The 21867-nt window shown below is 34.6% G+C and overlaps 1 protein-coding gene across 1 annotated transcript in view; it reads right to left on the reverse strand.

The window, feature by feature from the left end:
* Positions 1 to 9873: 9873 nt before the first annotated feature.
* ESR2 (estrogen receptor 2) overlaps positions 9874 to 21867 on the reverse strand; it is an 85812-nt gene continuing 73818 nt past the window's right edge. Inside the window, exons 7-9 of the mRNA XM_003756342.2 lie at positions 20546 to 20679; positions 14987 to 15167; positions 9874 to 13167 (exon numbers count right to left, since the gene is read on the reverse strand). Coding sequence (XP_003756390.1) covers positions 12975 to 13167; positions 14987 to 15167; positions 20546 to 20679 — 508 coding nt within the window. The 3' untranslated portion in view covers positions 9874 to 12974. The remainder of the gene's footprint in view (positions 13168 to 14986; positions 15168 to 20545; positions 20680 to 21867) is intronic.

Consider the following 21867-nt stretch of genomic DNA (forward strand, 5'->3'; position numbering starts at 1 on the left):
CAAAGTCTGCACATTAAAAGTAGCAACACAGTAAAATTTATGATTCTTTAGCACTTGCTACTCCCTCTGCTGCCATTCCATCATCCTCCCTACCAGCATGGGAATAGGCTACATATGACCGAGATTCATTTTGTACTTTTTTTTTTCTTTTAAACATCCTGGATACCCAAAGCAGGTGCTTCTACTTTCCAAACGTAAGCAGGTGATCCTCTGGCAGCAGGAAGTCACAAGATCTGAATGATAGGCCTTTCTACCTTGGTACGCTAACCTACCAGAGTATGTTCTGTTTAGCCTGTTCAAATCCAGGGTTGTCCCCATCTTGTCAAAGGCTCTCTTTCATCATTCTAAAAATAGCAGAAACACACTCATTCAAGTAGTATGTGTTTATTGACCACGGAGTGTTGGCAAAACACTGTGTTGAGTTCTCAGGAGACTGAGAAGCTGTAAACACAAATTTGATACATAATGCAAAGCTTGGATGATCTGGGACAATTCTCCCATCTCTCTGAACCTATAGAAATTGAGTGACACCTTCACTCACAGCTTCTTGTGAGAAAAGTGTTTTTTGAAGAAACTAGATGATATCTGGAGGCCAACTCAGCATGTAGCAAGCCACATGATAATTTTTCGGTGTGGTCATTTACTCCTTGGAAATTAGCAAACATGGGGCAGCTAGGAGGCACAGTGGGTAGAGCACCAGCCCTGGAGTCAGGAGGACCTGAGTTCAAATCTGACCTCAGACACTTAACATTTCCTATCTGAGTGACCCTGGGCAAGTCGGTTAACTCCAATTGCCTCAGTTATATTTAAAAAAAAAAAGTAAGAAAGAAAGAAAATTTACCCATCAAGACTTGATTTGTTCCGTTGATTATCTAGATTAATATTTTCTCTAACACTCTTAATAGAGGAAGGATCATTTATGTAGTGTCTACTATGTGCTAATTTTAATAATACACATTAAATGTGTAATAATACAATATCATGCATTTTTGCTCCCCAGAGAGCTAGTGTTTAAATGCTTACCAGAGTATAATTGGTTGGTATCATACTTGCAAAGAAGAGATAAGTATGAGAGTTATTTCAGCCCTATTTTGTAAGACCTTTTTGCCAGGTCAAGGATTTAAGAGAATAAATACCTATCAAACAATACCTTTTCCTCCCTATATTTTGGGATACTGCCAACAGAATATTTAATTACTCATTGGAATCTTAGTATTTTCATATCCTGAAATTTATATCTTCCCACAGGAATCAAATTCCCCATTTCAAATGTCCACATGACTGAATTCAGTTAAGCTGCTAACATGTGAGTACAGCTACCATTAAGCATCTTATATAAGGTTGAAGATTTGAAGAGTTCTAAAGGGCCAAAGGAAATTTCAGTCTGCAATTTACCTTCATTACAGTTTTATCAAAATTGCTGAGGTGATGTGATATAATAAAAAAAAAAAAAAGCTTTTACCAAAAGCTTCCAAAATGGCCCTCCAAAAATTCAAGAACTATCTCAAAGTATATTTTTATAGTCTTTAAAATAATCTTTTATTCACTGATGATTATAATAATCCAAGAAACTTAAAAAGCCTGGAACATAGACTGGTTGTTTTCCCATATACACATAGCTCCCACATACAATTTTTTTTTTTTTTTTTTTTTTTTTAACGAAACTAAAAGATCACGGTAGTAAACTTAATCTAGTTCTTACCTTCTCATTATTCTGAAAACCGGAGACCTCCATCTTCCTCTCTATTAAGAAGTTGTTACATCTTATGACCAAAGTTATAGTATCCAAATTATTTAATGGCATCTTGCCACTAAGCAAGAGGAGAGAAAATAATGACCCTGTGGGAAAGGTTCCACATATTACATGATAGTCTTTAAAATCCACTTTAAGACCTTGCAATGACTGTATGGGTGGCAGTTAAATTAAAGGTAAGGAAAAATAAAAATTTGGTGATTAGCATTATAACATTATTTCTAGTCATTTCACATTCATACTCTAATTAGAATGAAGACCCATCAGTTTTCAGGTACCTATGAATGGATTGTCCTGGTCAATTGATTACCTGTTTGGAAGAGGCACTGCAGTCAAATCCCAGCTTGGTAAAGTCTCAACCTATTCTGGGACTCAGTTTACTCATCTATAAAATGATAGTTAGATTTTCTAAGAGAAATATAAATCTACAAGCTATTTCTATTACACTTTCACTATTCAGGTAGGAAGAGAATTGAAGGTTTAGAACCAAGAATTAAGTAGGGTATATGTATATGACTGAATTCCAAACACAAATATTATTCATTTGTTTGTTTCTCCACCTTTTTCCCCCCCTCTTTCAATGTGTTTATTATAGTCTCTTCTTACAAGTTCTTATACCATCAATTCCAGTAATGCTAATCAAAGTTGTATTGTAAACACTGGTCCTAATTTGAGGAAGGAAAGTAGTCTTTTCCCTCTAATAATGAATTCCTAAGTATCGTATGCCACAGTACTGGAGCTATGAATTGATAAGGTCATCATAATGCTTTGTGTATTCTACAGCTCATTAGAAATGTTGTCCTGCTGGCCAAACATGTAAATACAGCTCCATTTATGAGGCATTATCTGCCATAAAAAAAAAAAAAAAAAAAAAAACTAAGGCAATATAAATGTTCTGAGGGTCCACATAGTATGCTGAATTTTCTTTTTTCTATTTTAAGCTAAGTCTCCTGTATCACCTAAGCTGGAAGTATAGTGACCACTTAAAGGTCCCTGATCACTCTGCTAATTAGCAAGAGAAAATAGACCTGCTTTGCTTCTACCCTGGGCCTGTGGAGGTCCCCTAACATACACATCCCCTTTCCCCTCCCAAGGAATCACTCTATTGGTACTCAAGACTTAATATGGATACCCACTTGGCTTTGACCATTGGGGAGCTTAGCACTGAACTCAAGCCATTCACCGCACAAACAGATGTGTCAACACACCCAACCTAAATTTGTTTACTAGAAAACATCAACCTAAAAAGTCCCAACAATTTTTTCAAAAACCAAACCAAAAAAAAAAAAGTATGAAAAACATTTTATTTAATTTATATGATATCATGCCTCATTTTATAATAGCAATACATTCAAAAGAACAGAGAGGAAAAAGTACTATGCACAGGAATGGGAAGCAGCGAAATCACTGACTTTTGTACAACAAAAGAATCATGTGTAAAGAAAAGTCCTGTCTTAAAAGTTTCAGTGGAAGTAAACACCAATTACTTTTACTTTTTTTGAAAGGTACAAAAGCATAAATAAAGCATTCACCATTAAGTGTCCATTTTGTGCCAGGCATTACGCTAAATGCTGATATCTTAGACTCAGACACTCACATGTACTATTATAACAGTTTAGAAAACCTAATATTGGGGGGGGGGGGGGGAGAATTATACAGTACTTGCAAATTTATCTGCAAGTGTATGTGAACGCTGATAATGACAAGCTTGTCATTCCTGCCAATGAGCTGTGAAGAAAATAAAATGGCATCATACAAGATGGCTTCTGAGGAGAAGGGGAATAGAACATGTGAGACGAAGAAGTCTGGATCAGAAGGCAAAGAGATCCTCTTCCTAAAGGAATGGAAGGAAGCTGAGCTGCAAAAGAATCAGAGATTCACCACAAAAGGAAAATACAGTGTATGTATTACTATACATTATAGACCATGCTTTACATCTCATGGTGGGGGGATAGCAAAATATACATGAACCTCACAAAAATTTTGAAGAATTTTAGACAACCTGCCAATGATTATGCTGTTCATCTAAGTGTGAGTTATCTCCCTGCTCACCTATAGTTTGAAGTCATTCCCTTATCCCTAGAATGTTCTCCACATCCATCTCACAGAATCCCTTTCTTCAATTTATTATGGAGGCACCTATCCTCAAGAAACATTTCCCAGTCTCTCCAATGACTCAGTGCTTTTCCACCAAACTTTGTTTTTATTGTATCTGTTTGTTTTTACTGACTTTAGGGGATGTGTGGGGTGTGGATGTGCATACATTTTAAGTATTTATATCCTCCATAATTACGTGTTGGCTCACTATGAGAAACAAATGAGCTCATTGTTCCCTTCTTGTACTTGTACCTCCTGTGTCTAGTAAGTGCATGACACTTGGTATAGGTATTTAATATGTACTTGTTAATGTGGATGAGAAAAAGGGACATCTTTATTCTCTACCTCTCCCCCCCTCAAATTATGAAGGAAAAAACCATTTTTCTTTCCTATTTCATCATTATTTCCATTTTTAAGTCATACATTTCTTCTTAGATAACAGAGATAAGAATATTTTTGAGAGGCAATCTAGTGATGGAAGTGGGAGTTGCAGTTAGCCAAGCATTTCTCTGTGGAACTCTAAATTCAGCTCAGGTAAAAGAATCTCAGAAAAATAAATTGTCCTGTGGTACAAAGAGTGGCTTGGGAGTCAATATATTCAGTTTTATTTGTAAAAGTGGGGAGTTGGATGACATGACCATTGAGATTTCTCCAACATCACTCTCTAATTCTAATCTGTGGCTAGCCACTTACAACCCTAATTTGATTCTATAATTTAAACATACCTACACCTTTTTCTATTTCAGAAGTGACTACTGTTCTGTTTTAGAATTTAAGGCAGCAAGATAACGAAGTCAGAAAAAGCCAAATTCAACTATTGCCCGAGATATTCCCAATGTGACCTCGGGCTGTTGACAACATTTGTAGGGTTCAGTTTCTTCATCTATAAAATGAGAGGGTTGAATTCGATGGCCTGAAAAATCTCTTCCAACTCTAAATGTTTCTATAACTATACATGGCTATTTTTTTTTTTTTTTTTTTTTTTTGCAGAACTTTGTATTTTTCTTTTCTAGCAGATTGATATTGGCTAAGAAATAAAGTAGTAGATCAGCAGAATAGACTTGGTTACATAAGACACAGTGGCAATTGATCATGGTAATCTAGTGTTTGATAAACCCAAAGACCCCAGCTTTTGAGATAAAAACTCACTGACAAAAAAATAATTCTAGGAAAAGTGTATTTTTCTTTCTTTGTAGAAATGTCTTTCAGTTAGGTGCGTCAAGCACTGTTAGGAAAAAATTAAAGAAGACAAAATGTGAAGGCCTGAGGAGGCACCATAAATATGAAATATATGCCATATAAATATGTATGTATACATGCATTCATATATGTATATGTGAATATACATGTGTATCCAAAAAAAAACTTTAAAATGCTGCAAGTCTAGAATTGTATCTAGTGATTGTATTAAAATTGTATTTAGTGATGAATGCTTAAAGTAATTTTTTTTTTTTAAAGTAAAGAACTGTGGGAATTAACTTTCAAAAAATTAATATGACCTTCTGGTGAATCAGTAGATTATTTCAATAAAGGTAGAAAGCTTAGCAGGTAGAAAACTGATATGCTATTCCATCAATTGTAAATCGGGCACAAGTCCAAAAAAAAATTAATAATGCACAAACTTGGTTCTTATCTGATTAATGTAAAGAATTGATTAAAGAAGGTGGATAACTCCCAGAAAGGGCAATTCAAAAATAGGAGCCACATCATTGTCCTTTGAAAGACAGATGAAGCTACCAACGTCAAAAGGAACAAATGATCCATCAGCTGGCATTTGTAACATGTTGGGGAGCAGTTTGGTGGGTTTTTTAATTCCTTAGCAATTCCATAATTGCTTAAATATTAATTATTTGTCTTAAGTTTTTTATCCAATATGTTTACTTCTTAAAGTATTGGTAATACACAAGTACCTTTAAACAAAGAAACAAAACTTACCAAAGGCTGTTTTGAGCATTAGGTTTGTTGGGGTTTTTTGGAGGGAAGTTAAGATTTTTGTGTTTTTGGTAAGGATTTTTTTTTATTAAAGAGAAAAATGTAAATAATATTAGATAATTATGGATAATATAGGGCATACTGGGAGAACAAGATGGCCAACCTTTTAAAATTCTATGTTTATACTTATATTTTTCAGGAGAGAAAAATCCTCAGTTTTTTTAAGACTTTTTTTTTTATATGAAAGTGCATTGACTTGATCTATGATTTCATTAAAATTTAGAATACCCCAATAAGGGAACTCTATCAGTTTTGGTAGAGTTGGCAATTTCTCTGCAACTTGTATCCTTAGATGATGAGAGTTCTGTGATGTCATCACTTGCCAGGAATCATAGAGACAGGATTGAACCCAGGTGTTCCTGGCTATAAAGACAATTCTCTACTAAGTGTTACACTGACTCATTATATAAAAACATAATACAATTCAGCAATTAGATATTAACAATTTTTAACTGGTAGACCTAGATTAAATAATGGAATGTAGGAAAGCATTTTTTTTTTTATGGAAAAAAAGTCTCTCAGTGCCTGTCTCTGGATTATTCTAGCTTCTCAAACAGATTTATTTCAGGGAATGAGATTAACTTTCCCACCTCCAATGAGTTAGGTGGATGTTTTTCTTCCCCCTTTTCTTTCATTTTTGTAAATGAAATTATAAATTAAACTTTCCAAGAGCTAGATATACTTCTTGTTTCAAAAGTCCTCAGTGTTAATAACATTCAATTTGATTATTCAGTTAATATTCATGAGTGCCTACAGGGTGTATGACCCCTTTATTAGGCACTATAATATTCTTAGAACGATATCAAGTCTCTTCTCTCTCAAGTACTTTTTTTTTTTTCCAAATAAAAGTCTTGGTTGGATGGAACTGTGTGTGTGTGTGTGTGTGTGTATTTAATTCTCTACTATATATCATACTAAGCTAAACACAATGGTCTACTATTATAGACCAGGGCTGTCAAACACAGAACATGAAGCCTACAACACTCCTTAGTACAACTCAAACTAGATTAATATATAATTGGGAAAGTTTTAAAACATAAATAATAACATGTGGATTTCTTAGACAATATGTAATCCATGAGAATCCTTCCATATGGCTTTAGTAACCCCTGTTTTTATTTCAGTTTGACATCATTGTTGTATCTATGCCTAAATAATACATAGATCACTAGTCCTGGAGTCAGGAGGACCTGAGTTCAAAATCCAGCTTCAGAAATTTAACACTTACTGGTTGTGTGTCCATACACACACACACACACGTCCATAAGTAAGAACTAAGTGAGAACTAAGGAGACAATAAAGAATTTAGACTTTATCCCTGGCTATTCTCGTGGTGATTACTGAACTGAAACGAAGGCTATTCCGAGACCGCCAGAAAACCAACAAGAACATTACACCTGATATTTAAGAAAATTTCAGCGTCACAAACTCTTATTTGGTTTGGCACTACAAAAATATTTAAGACTATAATATATTATTTGGAGGAAGATCTTACTATCTACTGTCTTACTCTTCTTGCACCCTTCTCTCCTCTCTGTGGAAGATATGAAGAAGCTCAAGCCTTTAATCTTTTTTTTTTTTTTTTAAGCCTTTAATCTTGACTTAAAATTCAATACTATGTTAAATATGCTTCCATAACAACACATATTCTTCATGAGGATCAGAATCCTGAAGTCTTTTCATTGGAAATAATCTTTAAGATCAGCTAGCAGAGTCCCCTCATTTTTTAGATAAAGAACGTAAGACCCAGGAAAGTGAAGTAATTGACCCACAATCATTCACATCATCATTTGAAAAGTTAGGATTTTAACCTCCATCTTTTGGCTCCTATCCTCATAATCTTTCCTTACTCTGCTGCCTCAAGTTTTTTGCCTGTAAGAAAGGAGTGGGAATGGTGGATGGTAGACAGGACCTCTATAGTTGGCTCTAGTTCTAGAATTCTATGGCACTATGAATCCATAATTTTTTTTTTTTAACAACCAAGCTATTCAGTGAGTATATAGTTCAGCCATGGAATTTTAAAAGGGACCTTAGTGGTGATCATCATATTCAATCCTTTCATCTCACAAATGAGGAAAACTGAAAGTTAGTTCAGTGATGATGGAAAAAAAAAAAAAATCAGCTAATAAGGAGCAAAGTCAATATTTGAACGATAGACTTTGACCCTAAATTAAATATTTTAAATAATCTAGTGGAGTTTTTGCATAATTTTTTTTCAATCAGCAAACATTTGCCATCTCTCTTTTCCCCCACATATGTACAGTCAAGCAAAACAAATTTTCATATGTGATATATATGAAAAAATTTTAAAACACCAGATTATCTAAAGCACTCAATTTAGGGTCAGAAATCCTGATTCAGATCTTGACTTGGTTTCTTGAGGGGAAGGAGGAAGAAGGAAGAAAGGGAGTAAGAGGCAAAAGGAAAGGAAGGATGAAGGGGGGGAGATATTGAGGAAAAGGAAAAAGGAGAGAGAAAAAAACATTTCTCATTTTATGCTTTGAATTTTTCCCCTCTCAGGAGATAGGTTAAAATGTTTCTCACTTAGTTATTTATTAACACTTCATCATTAGTCTACATTGTTCTTGTCGGTGAATTAAAATATATAGAGGACCAAGTTTCATATAAAACATTCCTTTTTAAATGAAATCAAATTATATAACACTTTCTTATCAAATGGACTTTTATTTTAAATCTTTTATAAAGTATAACTAATCCTAAAAACAACTTCCTTTCTCTAGGACTACCTAAAAAATACCCAAACAATCTTAAAAAAAACTGTTGGCTTCATTTAAAAACAATGTATTTGGTTGTATTCATGAATATGTGTGTGTGTGTGTGCACACACACACACACAGCATCACTAACTAAAAACTTGCACTGCTCTTAAATGCATTTGAAGTGAGAAATTCTTAGTTCTATGATGCCTGGAGTCAAAACTGCTAAAGAGACCTACAAACCTCATGCACCATACAAATAAAATAAAAAAGAAAGGTGTAACAATAAAGGTGAAGAAATCAGTAAATATAAGGGGTCTAGATGAATTTTCACATTCACTTTCACTACCTTTGGATAAAGACACTCAAAGAGGGAAGCTATATCTGTCTGGTAGCAACTATGGAATTCATAAAGATGCCAATAATACTTCAGGTAGGCCTGGGATCTCATCAATATATATTCCTAGATCAAACGATGCTAGAATCTCTCCAATAGTACTGATCACCCCATGGAATCTCAGAGCCAGAAGGAATCTTAGATATCATAGAGGAAGAAACTAAGGTCCAAAAAAGGAAAGCAGCCACATAGTTAATTAAGTGACAAGGCTTGGACTCAAATCCAAGTCTTCTAACTCTAAAACCAGCCTTTTTCCCCCCCACTATACCACACTTATAATATAAGTATGACTTCTCCCCCTCCTTTCTATTCACTCCCCCCACACCTGCACCATACACCTGATGCCTTCAGATTTTACTCCTCTATTCTGTTCAGTATTTAGAAGAAGTGCCCAGGTGGACCCCCATTGAAAAATAGTATGGTATGGTGGAAAATGTTAACACCTCCCTTATGTGGTTCAGTGGAATTCTTTAAAGGTTTATTCCTTTGGTTCAAAGGAAGATCCCCTTTTCAGGAGATCCAAAGAAAAAAAGTAATTTTAGGTTGAGTTTAGAAAAGACTGGAGAGATTTACATGAACTGATGTTGAATGAAGCAAGCCGAACCAGAAAAATATTGTACAGAGCAACAAGATAGTATGATAATCAACTATGATAGACCTGGCTCTTCTCAACTATACAGTGATCCAAGGCAATTCCAATAAACTTTGGATGGAAAATGCCATCATCTCAGAGAGAGAGAGAGAGAGAAGTATGGAGACTGAATGCAGATTGAAGCATATTTTCACCATTTTTTTCTTGGTGTTTTTTTCATGGAGTTTTCTTTTTGTTCTGATTTTTCTCTCCCAATATGATTCATGTGGAAATATTTTAAAAATAAATATACATATACAATTAAATTTTTTTAATTTTTAAAAAGAGCAATTTTTATCTCAGTTTTCTCATTTATGAAAGTTAGGATATCCTTAGTAATCAAGTTTAATTTCTTTATCTAGTTGGAGTAGATGACTTTAAGTCTTTTGGAGCTCTAGTTCTATGATTCTATGATCTGGCCCTAGGCCACAGTCCTCTGAGAATGAAATTCATTTATGCCTGTTCACCCAATCAACCTATATTCAATTCATATATAAAAATCATAAACCTTATAAAAACTTAATTTTTCAAAAAAAAAAAAACTTTATCTTTTTTAGAGCTCCAAAAAAAACAAATATCTAGGCTCTAAGAGTGGCAAATTTATTCCATCAAGTTTTGGTGGCTTTATTAGAGTTTTCCCCATATGTAGCACTAGATATTAACTCCAGTAGAGGGAGACACCACATCAAGTATAGAACTACCCTTTTGGAGAGCTTGGAAATGATCCTCTGGTTCTCCAAAATTATACTCATCTCTGCACTAAATGAGATCCTAGTAAGATCATAAAGGACTGACTCATATAAAACACTTTTAAATCTCTTCAGAATACAAACACACTTGGCTTTACAATTCAACTGAGATTCCTCTGAGTATACATGACTATTTTCTGATTCTGTTTCAGTTTTCAATTCCAAGTACTAAGTAAAATGATTTTAAGAATTAATACTCTCTTTACAAAAGTTCCCTGGCATAAGTCCACCTACCTAAAGCCCAGGGTGTTCTAGGTATCAATGTATGGCACCCAACATAAGCTAGCCTAAGGAAAATTGGTTAGCCTTTTTTTTTCCCCCTCAAAAGCAATAAATATATTGAATCCCACATCATAGATACATTGCTTGTAAACACTTTCAAAATATGCTATTGCCAAATTCATCAAATATGATGATGTAACTATCCAAAGTAGTAACTCTGCAAAGTAAAGATAGACTTCAAATTATAAGTTCATTGTATTCTTAGAAAATATGCTTTTTTGGGTATTTGTAAATGGAATTATATAGCAATTTCAGGACTGTTTTCCCTTAGTTATGTAGTAAAATTACATTTAGGGGGCACTAATAAATTTGTTTCATTTTCCAACCCTATTATTCCATTACCTGTCGATAATTAAATTCTAGGGTAAGCAAACAACTGAATTAGAGACACTCCAATTAAAACACACACACACACAAACTTCCTTAAAATGAACAATTCTTTTATGCTGCAACCAATTGTGCCTTCAAGATTATCAGATCTTCAGTTGTTAAAAGATTTGTGGTGAAGAAGTGTGCATAAGATTGGCAACTATTCCTCAGAATAAGAGTTTCTGCAGCATACTATGCATTTGTTATTAGAATTCATCACGGTAAGCATATAAAGCTAAAAGCAATCAGACCTTCACACCTAGGATCCCCCAGTAGAATTTTAAGTTTAAGAATTGAGGGAGAGGAGGTAGGGTGAGGTGGTTGTTTTTTCCTTAAAATATTTCACTCTTTCCTTCCTTCTGGGAAGAGGAAACACTTGGAAATCTGGTAAAAATCTTTATCACAACTTGAACCATCAACTGAATTTATCAGTTCTTCAGCAGTCCCATGACAAAACCATATTTATTTGTTGTTTAACTCCTCGACACAATTTCATGTCCCACATTGGCACCTTATAACTAGGCTGCTCCTGTCTCCCACAGGAAACTCAAGGAGACGTAAGGGGTTAAGAGCACAAGAGAAAGACCCAAGTGTTGGAGAAAGTCAGCTCACCCTTTTACATGGTTCACATTGTGCCCCTCAAAGAGTTTCAAGAAACATCACTGCTCCTAACTCCCTGTTCTACTGCCTACAATTTCTTTTCACGTCCACCTTAAAGCCCTGACCTAAAATTTAACACTGCCTATCAAACTTATTTACAAAAGAGAGAGGAAAATAAAAACAGTTCAAATGGGCTACATAGTCTTATGTTTACTAAAGTAAATTATATTCACATCAGGATGAACAATGTTTTTTCAGTAGTCAAAATTCACATTGCTACCAAAAATCAAAGAATAAAAACACGGTCAGAACAGATTCACCTAGCTGTAATTTGCAGGTGATCACAAAGCATGGGGGAGGCTTTGGCTTCATTACTGAGGCACTGGAGACATGCATCCATTCTATCCAATGCCTAAGTCAGTGCAGCCACAAAAGGAGCTGGGGGAGAATATAATTTCTGGTCCTCCCTGCAGTCCCAGAGACATCCAGAAACATCTGTGCTCAGTACTGTCACACAGAGAGCTTCAAGCTCAGACTGTTTTGCCAGAGCATTAAAGGCTGGTTGGTGACTTAGGGGACCACTGTGTTAAGGATGTCATTCACTGGTTGTCGTTAAATCTTTTCAGGCGTTTTCGATTCTTCATGACCTTTCTGGGGTCTTCTTGGCAAAGATACTGGGGGTATTGCCTTCTCCAGCTCTTTTTACAGATGAGGAAAATAAGGCAAACATTGTGACTTGCCCAGGGAGTTATAAGAAAGGATAACTTATTTAGAGCTAGAAGGGACTTCAGAGCTTATCTACTCCACTTTCATTTTATAGACATGATGTCTGAGGCTCAGAAGAACAAAAGGATGTCAAATTCCAATTGTCATTCTTGGGTTGCTAATATAGAACTCTTTCTTCCTATATCACAGTACTTCAGGTAAGGGTTTTATACTAGGTCTCTGAGGTCCCTTCCAACTCTGGGATATTCTCATTCTATCTACTCCCCAGCTACTTTTCTCATCACTCATCACAAAATTATGTACATAGTTTTAAAGGGGGACAGAGTAAGACGGGGCAGGGAGTTGCTAGATCTGAGATCCTGCAAGAGCCCAAAAGATATAAACCCAGCATTCCAGTTTATTCTTTAGCAACATGGAGTCAATGGTTTTCTTATCCCAGCCCCTAAAAATCATGGTTGTGCTCCTTAATAGATCATCAGTGTCACCTAGCTGAGGACTGAGTTGTCTACCAAAGAACAGATAGATGATGAACGCGTCTACACGTTCAGAGCTTCATTTCCCATGAACGTCACAAGACACCTGGCAACCAAGAAAAGACTCTACTTTGGCTCAAATCTCAGTCACCTCTGTGTTTTCAGCCCAGCTCTTGGATAAGATGACATCATTCAGACTGCAGGTCCCGGAGGCCTTCCTCCTTGCTCTCACTCTGCTCTGCAGGATCACACTCTGACACAGTGACAGATGACTTTTTATATCCCCTCAACGTGTGGGCATTCAGCATCTCCAAGAGCAGGTCGTAGACAGGGACCACATTTTTGCATTTCATGCTGAGTAAGTGTTCCATACCTTTGTTACTGTGGGGGAGAAACATAAAAAAAGAAACTAGATTTCTGGAGGGAAAGGGAGATCGTGATGCCTGTGAAATAAAGGGAAAGGCATGGAAATCATGTTTCTTTGCCTCTAAAATAGTTTGTATCATCTACCTGCAAATCTCTGACTTTGGAAAATTTTCAATGTTTTACATGATTGCTCATGTATGAAATATATTGGCTTGCTTACCCTTTCAGGGAAGGGGGAAAGGAAGAAAAGAAGGCAGGGATAGAATTTGGAACTCAAAACTTTTTTCATGCTTAAAAATGTTAACATGTTTTTGGAGGAAAAATAAAATATAAATTATTATATATAATGTATGTATAAAATTATAAATTTATATATAAAACGTGAGTATATAAATATATACACACATATATAATGTGTATAAAAGAATTTTGATGTCATACAAATTTTTTAAAAATTATTTTAAATATTACTCTCTACCCCCATAATCTTCCTTGACCATCAGTTAAAGTGATGGATACATGGTGGACTTAAAATGTTTATCAACATCATCATCATCATCTCATCAGCAACATCAAGTAGTTAGCCCCCCGATGTAAACTTTTTCCCCCTCTCTGGTTTGACTTTAGGTAAATCACTTTGCCTCCCTAAACATTTGCTTTCTATCTGTAAAATGAGGAAATTGAGTTAGATAATCTCTTAGCATTCTATGAATCTGTGAATTTTTAATACAAGCATTGTACACTTTTTAAACTAGAGGACACCATGATAGAGGTCTTTCTAACCCTCCTAGGATGTAAGAGATTAATTGTATTTCTTTCTTTTTTCTTTCCCTAAAGCCTGTCCCACTCAACTGGTCACTATTCTTAAGTCTCTTTCCTTCAATTATCATGATAGTCACTCTTTCCTCTCCCTCAACTCTATTTCTTGCTGTTCTTCTGAGAATGATAATCAAATCAATACTAGCATTTCTACTAGCTGAGTGATAATCCATCTACTTACTGAAAAACTCCTTTTTTAGGTCACCTTTTATTGGCTCTCTCCCATTAGAAAGTAAGCTCCTAGAGGACAAGGGTTACTTTATCTTTGCTTTTGTATGCTCAGGGACCAAGGGAGGGGGGAGGGGAATGGGGGACATGGGGATGGGTAAGTACAAGCATTAGGCTTTCATCAAATGATTGGGGCAGATGAATTTTACACACACACACACACACACATATATATAAAATCACATTTCTATATGATTGGTTTCCTTTTTGGTTTCTTATTTATTTTACACATTTAAATATATCATTCTGAGGAGTCTATAGACTTCACCAGAAAAGGTCCATCTCACACACAAAGATCAAGAATGAATGAAACTTGAATCTCTAGCAAAGTTTTAGGGGCAGGTAATTCCCACCTGGACAAGTTGCATGGTGAGTACTACTACCAGAAAGATCATGCCATGGATCTTAAAAATCACTGGTTAAAGAGATGCTAACAAAGTTCCACTTTCTCATTCGGGGTATCTTTCTCCCTTTTACTGAAATTTTGCCTAAGTAAACACTGAAGCTTGCTTATTCACAGAATTAGAAAATGATAAGGGTGGAAGGAACATTTGCCCAATCTCCTCAGTTTCAGCTTTAAAAAAAAAAAAAGAGAGAGAGAGCCCAAATAGCGACTCCTTTAGGGTCACACAATTCATAAAAGGCAGGACTGAGATTTGAACTTAAGTGATTATTTTTTAAACTCTGAATCCAGTGCTTTCTGATGACACGACACTGTTTATTTCTTTATTGAAATTTCCCTCCCCCCCCAAAAAAGCCATTAAAGCATTTACTACCACATGTGTACCTTGCATGCCTAACATGAGAAAGAAGCATCAAAAGATTAGCCAGGCGTATTGACTGCTGCTGAGAGGAGATTCCACTCTTTGCAATAACCCACACCAATGCATCAGTCACAGCATTAAGTAGGTGATGTAACTTCCTGCTGCTCTCTGGTTCTTCAGTTGCTGCTGCTAAAGGAAACATACCTGGGAAGAAAGAAAAACCATAACACATTTTCTGACATGAAAGGAAGGGGGCAAGCCAGTGGGCATAACTCCTAAGAAGACCACATTTTGTTTTGAGTTTTTCTCACAGTTTGCTGGACTCAAATCTGAAAAATATGTTTTTGATTTTATGCAGTTATTTAGCAACTCTCCTGTCTTCCACATTAGCCATATAGTAACCATGCTCCCATAGGGATGAGTAATTCTGCAGAAATAGATAAGCTACATAACCTCTCTAAGTTCCTAGCAGAAAGAAAGGGGTATTTCACATCCCCCCTAAAATACATATTTGTATTAATAGAATCAAAATAAGCCTTCAATAAAATTCATCGTTGATTCATGATAAAAATTCTAAGGAAAAGCAAAGGGAGATTTTACCTATCTGAAGCCAAGAGTCAATAACAAATCCGTAATGGAGAAACATTAGAACAATTTCTAATAAAAATAAGTACTAAACCAAATGATTCTTTTGTAAATCTGGTCCAGGAATTCTTAGCTTGGGGGCTATGAGGGTCTTTATGTAGATAGATTTCAAGGTCACTGGGAACAAAGATGATAAATACATACACATATATATATAGATGTATATGTATTTATTATATATAAATATATTTCAAGGTAATTGGTTTCTTTTGTAATGCTATGTATTTTATTTTATGCATTTAAAAATAATATTCTCAGAAGGGTTTCATAGGCTTCAACAGATTGCCATAGAGTTTCATGGTTTTGTTTGGGAAAAATTGAAAACTTCCCGTCTAAACAAAATATTAACAAAAGTCATCTGAAGGAACATAAATTTAAAATCTCAAGGAAAATTGGGGGAGGGAAGAGAATGAAAGAAGTAGAACTAGAAGTACTACATCTTAAATTATACTACAAAGCAGTAACCATCAAAATAATTTGGTACTGGTTAAAAAATAATGTTGATCAATGGAACAGATTAGGTACACCAGACCCAGAAACAAACAATACCACTTACTTTGGTAAGGTCTCACAGTTCAACAAAAAATATTGGAAAGCTGGAAAGCAGTCTGGCAAAAGATTATGTTTATTGCAATTTCTAACACTATATAGAAAACTCCCAAAGGATATGGAAGCTAATTTTAAAAGTCATATAATAAATAAATTAGAAGAGCAAAGAAGCAAAACACCTTTTTACAAAAATGGATATGAGAAGATACTTTTACCAAATTAGGAACAGAGATAATCACAAAAGATAAAATGGACAATCTCAAATAAAATCACTGCAGGTAGAATTCAGAGGGAACAATAAAGCAAGAAAAATATTTGTAGCAAATTTCTTGGAAGAAGCTAATAGTCAATGTGTGTAAAGTTCATACAAATACATAGGAACAAGAGCAATTCTCCAACAGATAAATGGTCAATAGATATAGACAGGAAGTTTCAAAAGAAAAAAAATTCAAGCTATTAGCAACTATATTTAAAATATTTTCCAAATAACTAATATAAGATACAAAACAACTCTCAGTTTCTACCTCATATTCACCAAATTGGCAAAAAAAAAAAAAAAAGGGACAATTGTTTAAGAGCCTGTGGGAAAACAGACACTAATGTACTTTTGACAAAATTATGAATTATTTCAATCACACCAACCTATAAAGTGTTGTACACATCTTTTGACCAAAAGATATCACAACTTTGATCTCTCAAAGAACAGATTCATATGTACAAAAATATTTGTATCTAATTTTTGTAGTGATGAAGTAGAAAGTGGGTGCCTAACTGGACAATCTATAATATATTAGTGTAATAGAATAATATTGTACCATTAAAAATATCAAAAGGAACAGACTCAGAGAAATCTGGGAATACTAATATGAACTGATACAAAATGAAGTAAACAGGACCAGGAGTAATTGTAAAGCAAAAATAACATTGTACAGGAAAAATAATTTTGAGAGAATTAAAAACTAAATGTAATGAGTGGTCAGGGCTTCAGAAGACTAACAACGAGTCCCAATTCTTGGCTGAGAGTTAACTATAGATGTAAAATGAGACATACATCATTTTTAGACACAATGATTTAAAAAAAAAAAAACTATATTCCTTGTAATCAGGGAAGAGCTTTCTTGGTAGGGAAAAAAATTGTGACAAGGATTGGGGAAGTTAGTGATTTAAAAAAAAAAAAAAAAAAAAGAAGAAAAGAAAGTCCAATCCTCAAAAAATACACAGAATAGAGCAGAAGGAAGGTCAGAAAGGAAATTTAGTATTACTGGTAATACTATATAAAGTATATTTGTGTGTAATATTCATATTTGTTTGTTCATTATATATTTAAATGTTTGTGTTTATCGATATTTGTCAAGCCCATAATTTAAAAAAAAATTTTAAAGTTAGTAAATAAATATGTTCAGTCTCACCATTTAAATTTGACAACATATTAGAAATCCTACCAATTTCAATAGTAGGAAAAAAAAAAAACTTTTCATCAAATCTTTGATTTCATTGGTATAAGGCATTACACAATGAATTAACTCCTCCTTCCAATGCAGATCTGCAACTACTAACCACAAAGAATTCCCTGGAAGACAGAACCAATGTTTCATCACAGTCAAGATTTGAACCTGTTTTTGTCAAGAACAGCTCTTTATCACTATGCAGTACTATTCCTCACAGAAAAAAGATAATAGAGGGATTAATATTGGAAATAAAGAGATCAAAGTATTGTTTGCTAATGATATGAGAGAGTGTCTCGAAAATAACAATTTCCTTTACCAAAAAAAATGGATAATAAATGAAACAGGCACATTGATAGGCCATTCAACAATCACTGATTAAGAATAATATATCTGGCACTGTGAAGTATATGAACAAAGACAATGCTGGGGGCATCCCTTTGTGAGGATCAAATGAGAAAACTGTAAAGCTTTTAGCATGTTATCTGAAACATAGTAAATGCTATATAAATGGTTGCTATTATTATTATTTCCCCTCAATGTCATTAGGCATCTACAAAAAGCTACATTCGAATATGGTGTACCTGTTATAAAAGAGTTTCTTAAGTAATAGATTCATCTCATTTTCCACACAGGAAGACTAGAGGTCAGCTAGAACCATTAAATGACTATTAATCAAAAACTCCTCCCTCTCCCCCCTCAATTCTCTCTCTTAGTGGAAGATGAAAATTATGTGGTACAATTTAGAATTCTTACAGAAAATTACAGGAAATCCCATAATTTGCAAAGTATACTGTGAGATTTCATTTTTATTATATGAATTCAAAGGGAAATTAGTCTCTTCTGGAGTTTTAAGCCCTCATTTAGTGGCCCTAATACATTTTTTCAGTTCTTTGAGTTTTGGGACTTCTTTAACTTCCTCTTCAGCTCCATGTCTTGTCAGGAGCTGCTTTTCCCCTTGAGCAAGAGAGAATGCAGGTAAATTTGCTTTTTTTTGCATGATAAGACATGATCAATTTTTGCCAAGTCAATGCCAAAATTCCTTTCCAATTCAACATGGAAAACTTTTTCTTAAAAAAAAAAAAAAAAAAAAAAAAAAACTTTATCCTAAAAGGATTGAACATAGGATGAACATAGCACTTTAAGGTTTACATATATTATCTTATTTGATTCTTATAATAAGCCTGGAAGGTGAGTGCTATTATTGAAATAGTAGATTAGCAGATAATAGAAATTATCCAGGGAAACAAAATTCTACTTCAGAATAGCAGCTACAAACTTAAAAAAAAAACTTTATAGTGAACAGAAAGGTAAGGAGTTTTCTTAAAAAGAGGAAAAACAACAGCAACACTGTATTTGCCTTATATACAGTGATGTGGCCCTTCTACACACGACTTTCAAAGAAGCCTCCTTTGCCCCTTTGGATCTTCTGAATGAGTTGAATGTGGAAGAGGCCACTGATTGAAGATGCTACCTCTGACCCAGTCTTGCTTCTTCATACAGTGGTTAGCCAAGGTTTTCAGTAATAGAATACAATGTGCTTGAGATGGAAATAATTATTAAAATTATTAAAAACACAGTGCCAAGCATAAAGGCAAAAGCTGTAAATAATTTTTATAATTTTAAACTGTTTTTGAAGAAAATAAGCCAACTGTTTCCCGAGGGGCACTTTGCAACACAGAAATGAGCTTTAAGTTACACTTGAAGATGAAATAAAAAAATAAAATGCATGCCAAGAGATAAATGTATTTTTCAACCACATCTCACCCTCCCTTTTTCCAAGATGGCAGATGTGCATGCAGCATAATGCCTAGTGATCAGGTTCAAATAGAGGGCCAGAAAAACATAGTTCTCCCCCAACAAGTAACTTCAAAGGTTTTGGACTGAGATCTCCCACATACATCAATTACACCCAGCACAGATGTAAGTGGTGCTTTCTTTGTGTTCTGAAAAGAAAATGACAAGTCTAGTCCACAAAATATGGAAAATAATCACCTTAAAAAACAAGGAAAATTTTCCCTGAAAAGATCAGAGCACTTTCTAGCTCTTTTTCTAAACTGGATTTTGTCCATCTTTCTTTTTTCATTGTTTCCATCCTATAGATACTTTTTTTTTTTTTTTTTACTTTCTCTAACTTTCAGAATTAGACTGCATAAGGGCAGGGCCAACCTGAAATCAACTGTTAGCCTGAACTAGGAAACAGGTCCCCTGTGGCTTTCTTATTTCCTTTTCCCCCAAGTGGTTTCATATTGCCTCATAATAACTTACTCTCTTGTCACACTCAATGTGACATTTTATTTTAAACTACAATCTGCAGATTTCAGCAAAATATTCGAAATGGGGTCTGATTAAACAGAATACAGAGGACTTAAACTCCTTATTACTGGAAGTTATGTATCAATTAGGGCAGCTAGGTGGCTCAATGGATAGAATGTCCAGTCTAAAGTCAGAAAAAGTTTCCTTGAATTTGAATGCAGTGTGGCCTCAGACAGAATGTGAAGATAAAATATTTGAAAAGCACGCTGCAAACCTTATAGTATACCATACAAATGCTAGCTATTATTATTTTCTTTTCCTTACGTTGTATTAAAGGCATACAATACGTAGCCATATAAGTAACAATGAAGTATATATAAAATTAATGACACCAGAGATAATATCTAAATTTAGCCTCACTCCCAGTACCTAAAACCAACTGATGTACATGGGATGCACTTAATCACCATTGGTTGGATTTAGTTGAACTTAAGACTAATTTAGCTGTATAATTAGGATCTAATAAGAACTAGAAAGAAATCCATTGAAACATTGGCGTGTCAGGAATTACTGAAAAGATTTTCTTTTTAATGAGAATAAATACATTTTGATGTTCTCCTACTCTTCTCACTCTAGAAATATGCATTGTGGGGGAGAGACATGAAACACAGCTGTGTGTTTACTCACTGGAATTCAGGAGAATCATAGCCTTGACACAGAGATACTCCTTGTGTTGGAGTTTCAGTTCTCGGAACCTTGAAGTCGTTGCCAGGAGCATGTCAAAGATTTCCAAAATCCCTTCGACACATTTGCCCTCATCTCTACAAAAGAACATTTGAATGTTACTGAACATGTTTCATATAACTTTTTTTTAAACAGCATCAGAATCAGTGGAAAGGTAGGTTTTGTGTCAATTCCATGTTTTTCCAAAAACTTTAATGGAGAAAGAGATGACAACTATTGGGAATAACTAGAATTGTACTCAAAAATGCAATTGGTTAAGGAATTAATTGTATTTATTTTTACTGAGAAAAATAAGTTATTTAAACACTTTTGTGGGCACTCAGATAAAAGTCAAGTATGATCTTGTAAATATATTCTTGTGTCTGACTTAATTTTCCCAATTGGTTAGAAAAGATGACCAAAGTTGAGAATAATCCTTATATGAACCAATTATCTCTGTATGGGGCTCAGAGTCCAGAAGAGGAGGGACAACTCTGTTCATAATGTACATTTCTAAACTATTTTGGAAAAGGTATAGAATATAGAATACAAAGAGTCAGCCTGGTTTAGAAATATAGATCATGAACTCAGAAAATTATCACCTTTACATATTTCAGTCCTTCAGAAGATATATGATTTCACTAATAGGAGAACTACTTCTATCAATGCAAATTAAAATCTCTCCACACTTCAGTAGTATTTTCATGAGCTGCTATAGTCAAAATCATGTGGTGGCCATCTTTTTTTGATGATGAGCTCTCCACCAAACATTATTAGGCTCATGAATGAAGCTTTGCCAATTTAATTGGGTCTACTGGAGATAGTTCTCCACTAACATAACATTTTAATGCCAGATAGAGATCCCATGAATAGATTTTTGTTCATACCAAAACCATGTTTATCTTGAAAATCATTTTCTGAGAACAATATCACTTCTCTGGATTATTTTGCTAAACTATACCAAGTACAATTAAAATCATCATGGGAACCGTCACCTACTAGAGAAAAGGAGAACAAGATCTGAGGAACAGAAAAACAGATTCAACATTTCTAATCCTTTTGTTGTTACTAGTTTTCAGTTGTGTTCAAGTCTTAGTAACTTCATTTGGAATTGTTTTGACAAAGATATTGGAGTAATTGCCATTTCCTTCTCCAGCTCATTTTACAGATGAGGAAATTGAGGCAAAGTGGGTTACATGATTTGCCAAGGAGGGGAGGGGAAGGGAGGGTTGGAGAGAGGAGAGATGGGGAGAGGAGAAGAGAGGAGAGGAGAGGAGAAGAAAAGA

This window comes from Sarcophilus harrisii, chromosome 2 (genome assembly GCF_902635505.1).
Source record: "Sarcophilus harrisii chromosome 2, mSarHar1.11, whole genome shotgun sequence".
NCBI classification, from domain to species: Eukaryota; Metazoa; Chordata; class Mammalia; order Dasyuromorphia; family Dasyuridae; genus Sarcophilus; species Sarcophilus harrisii.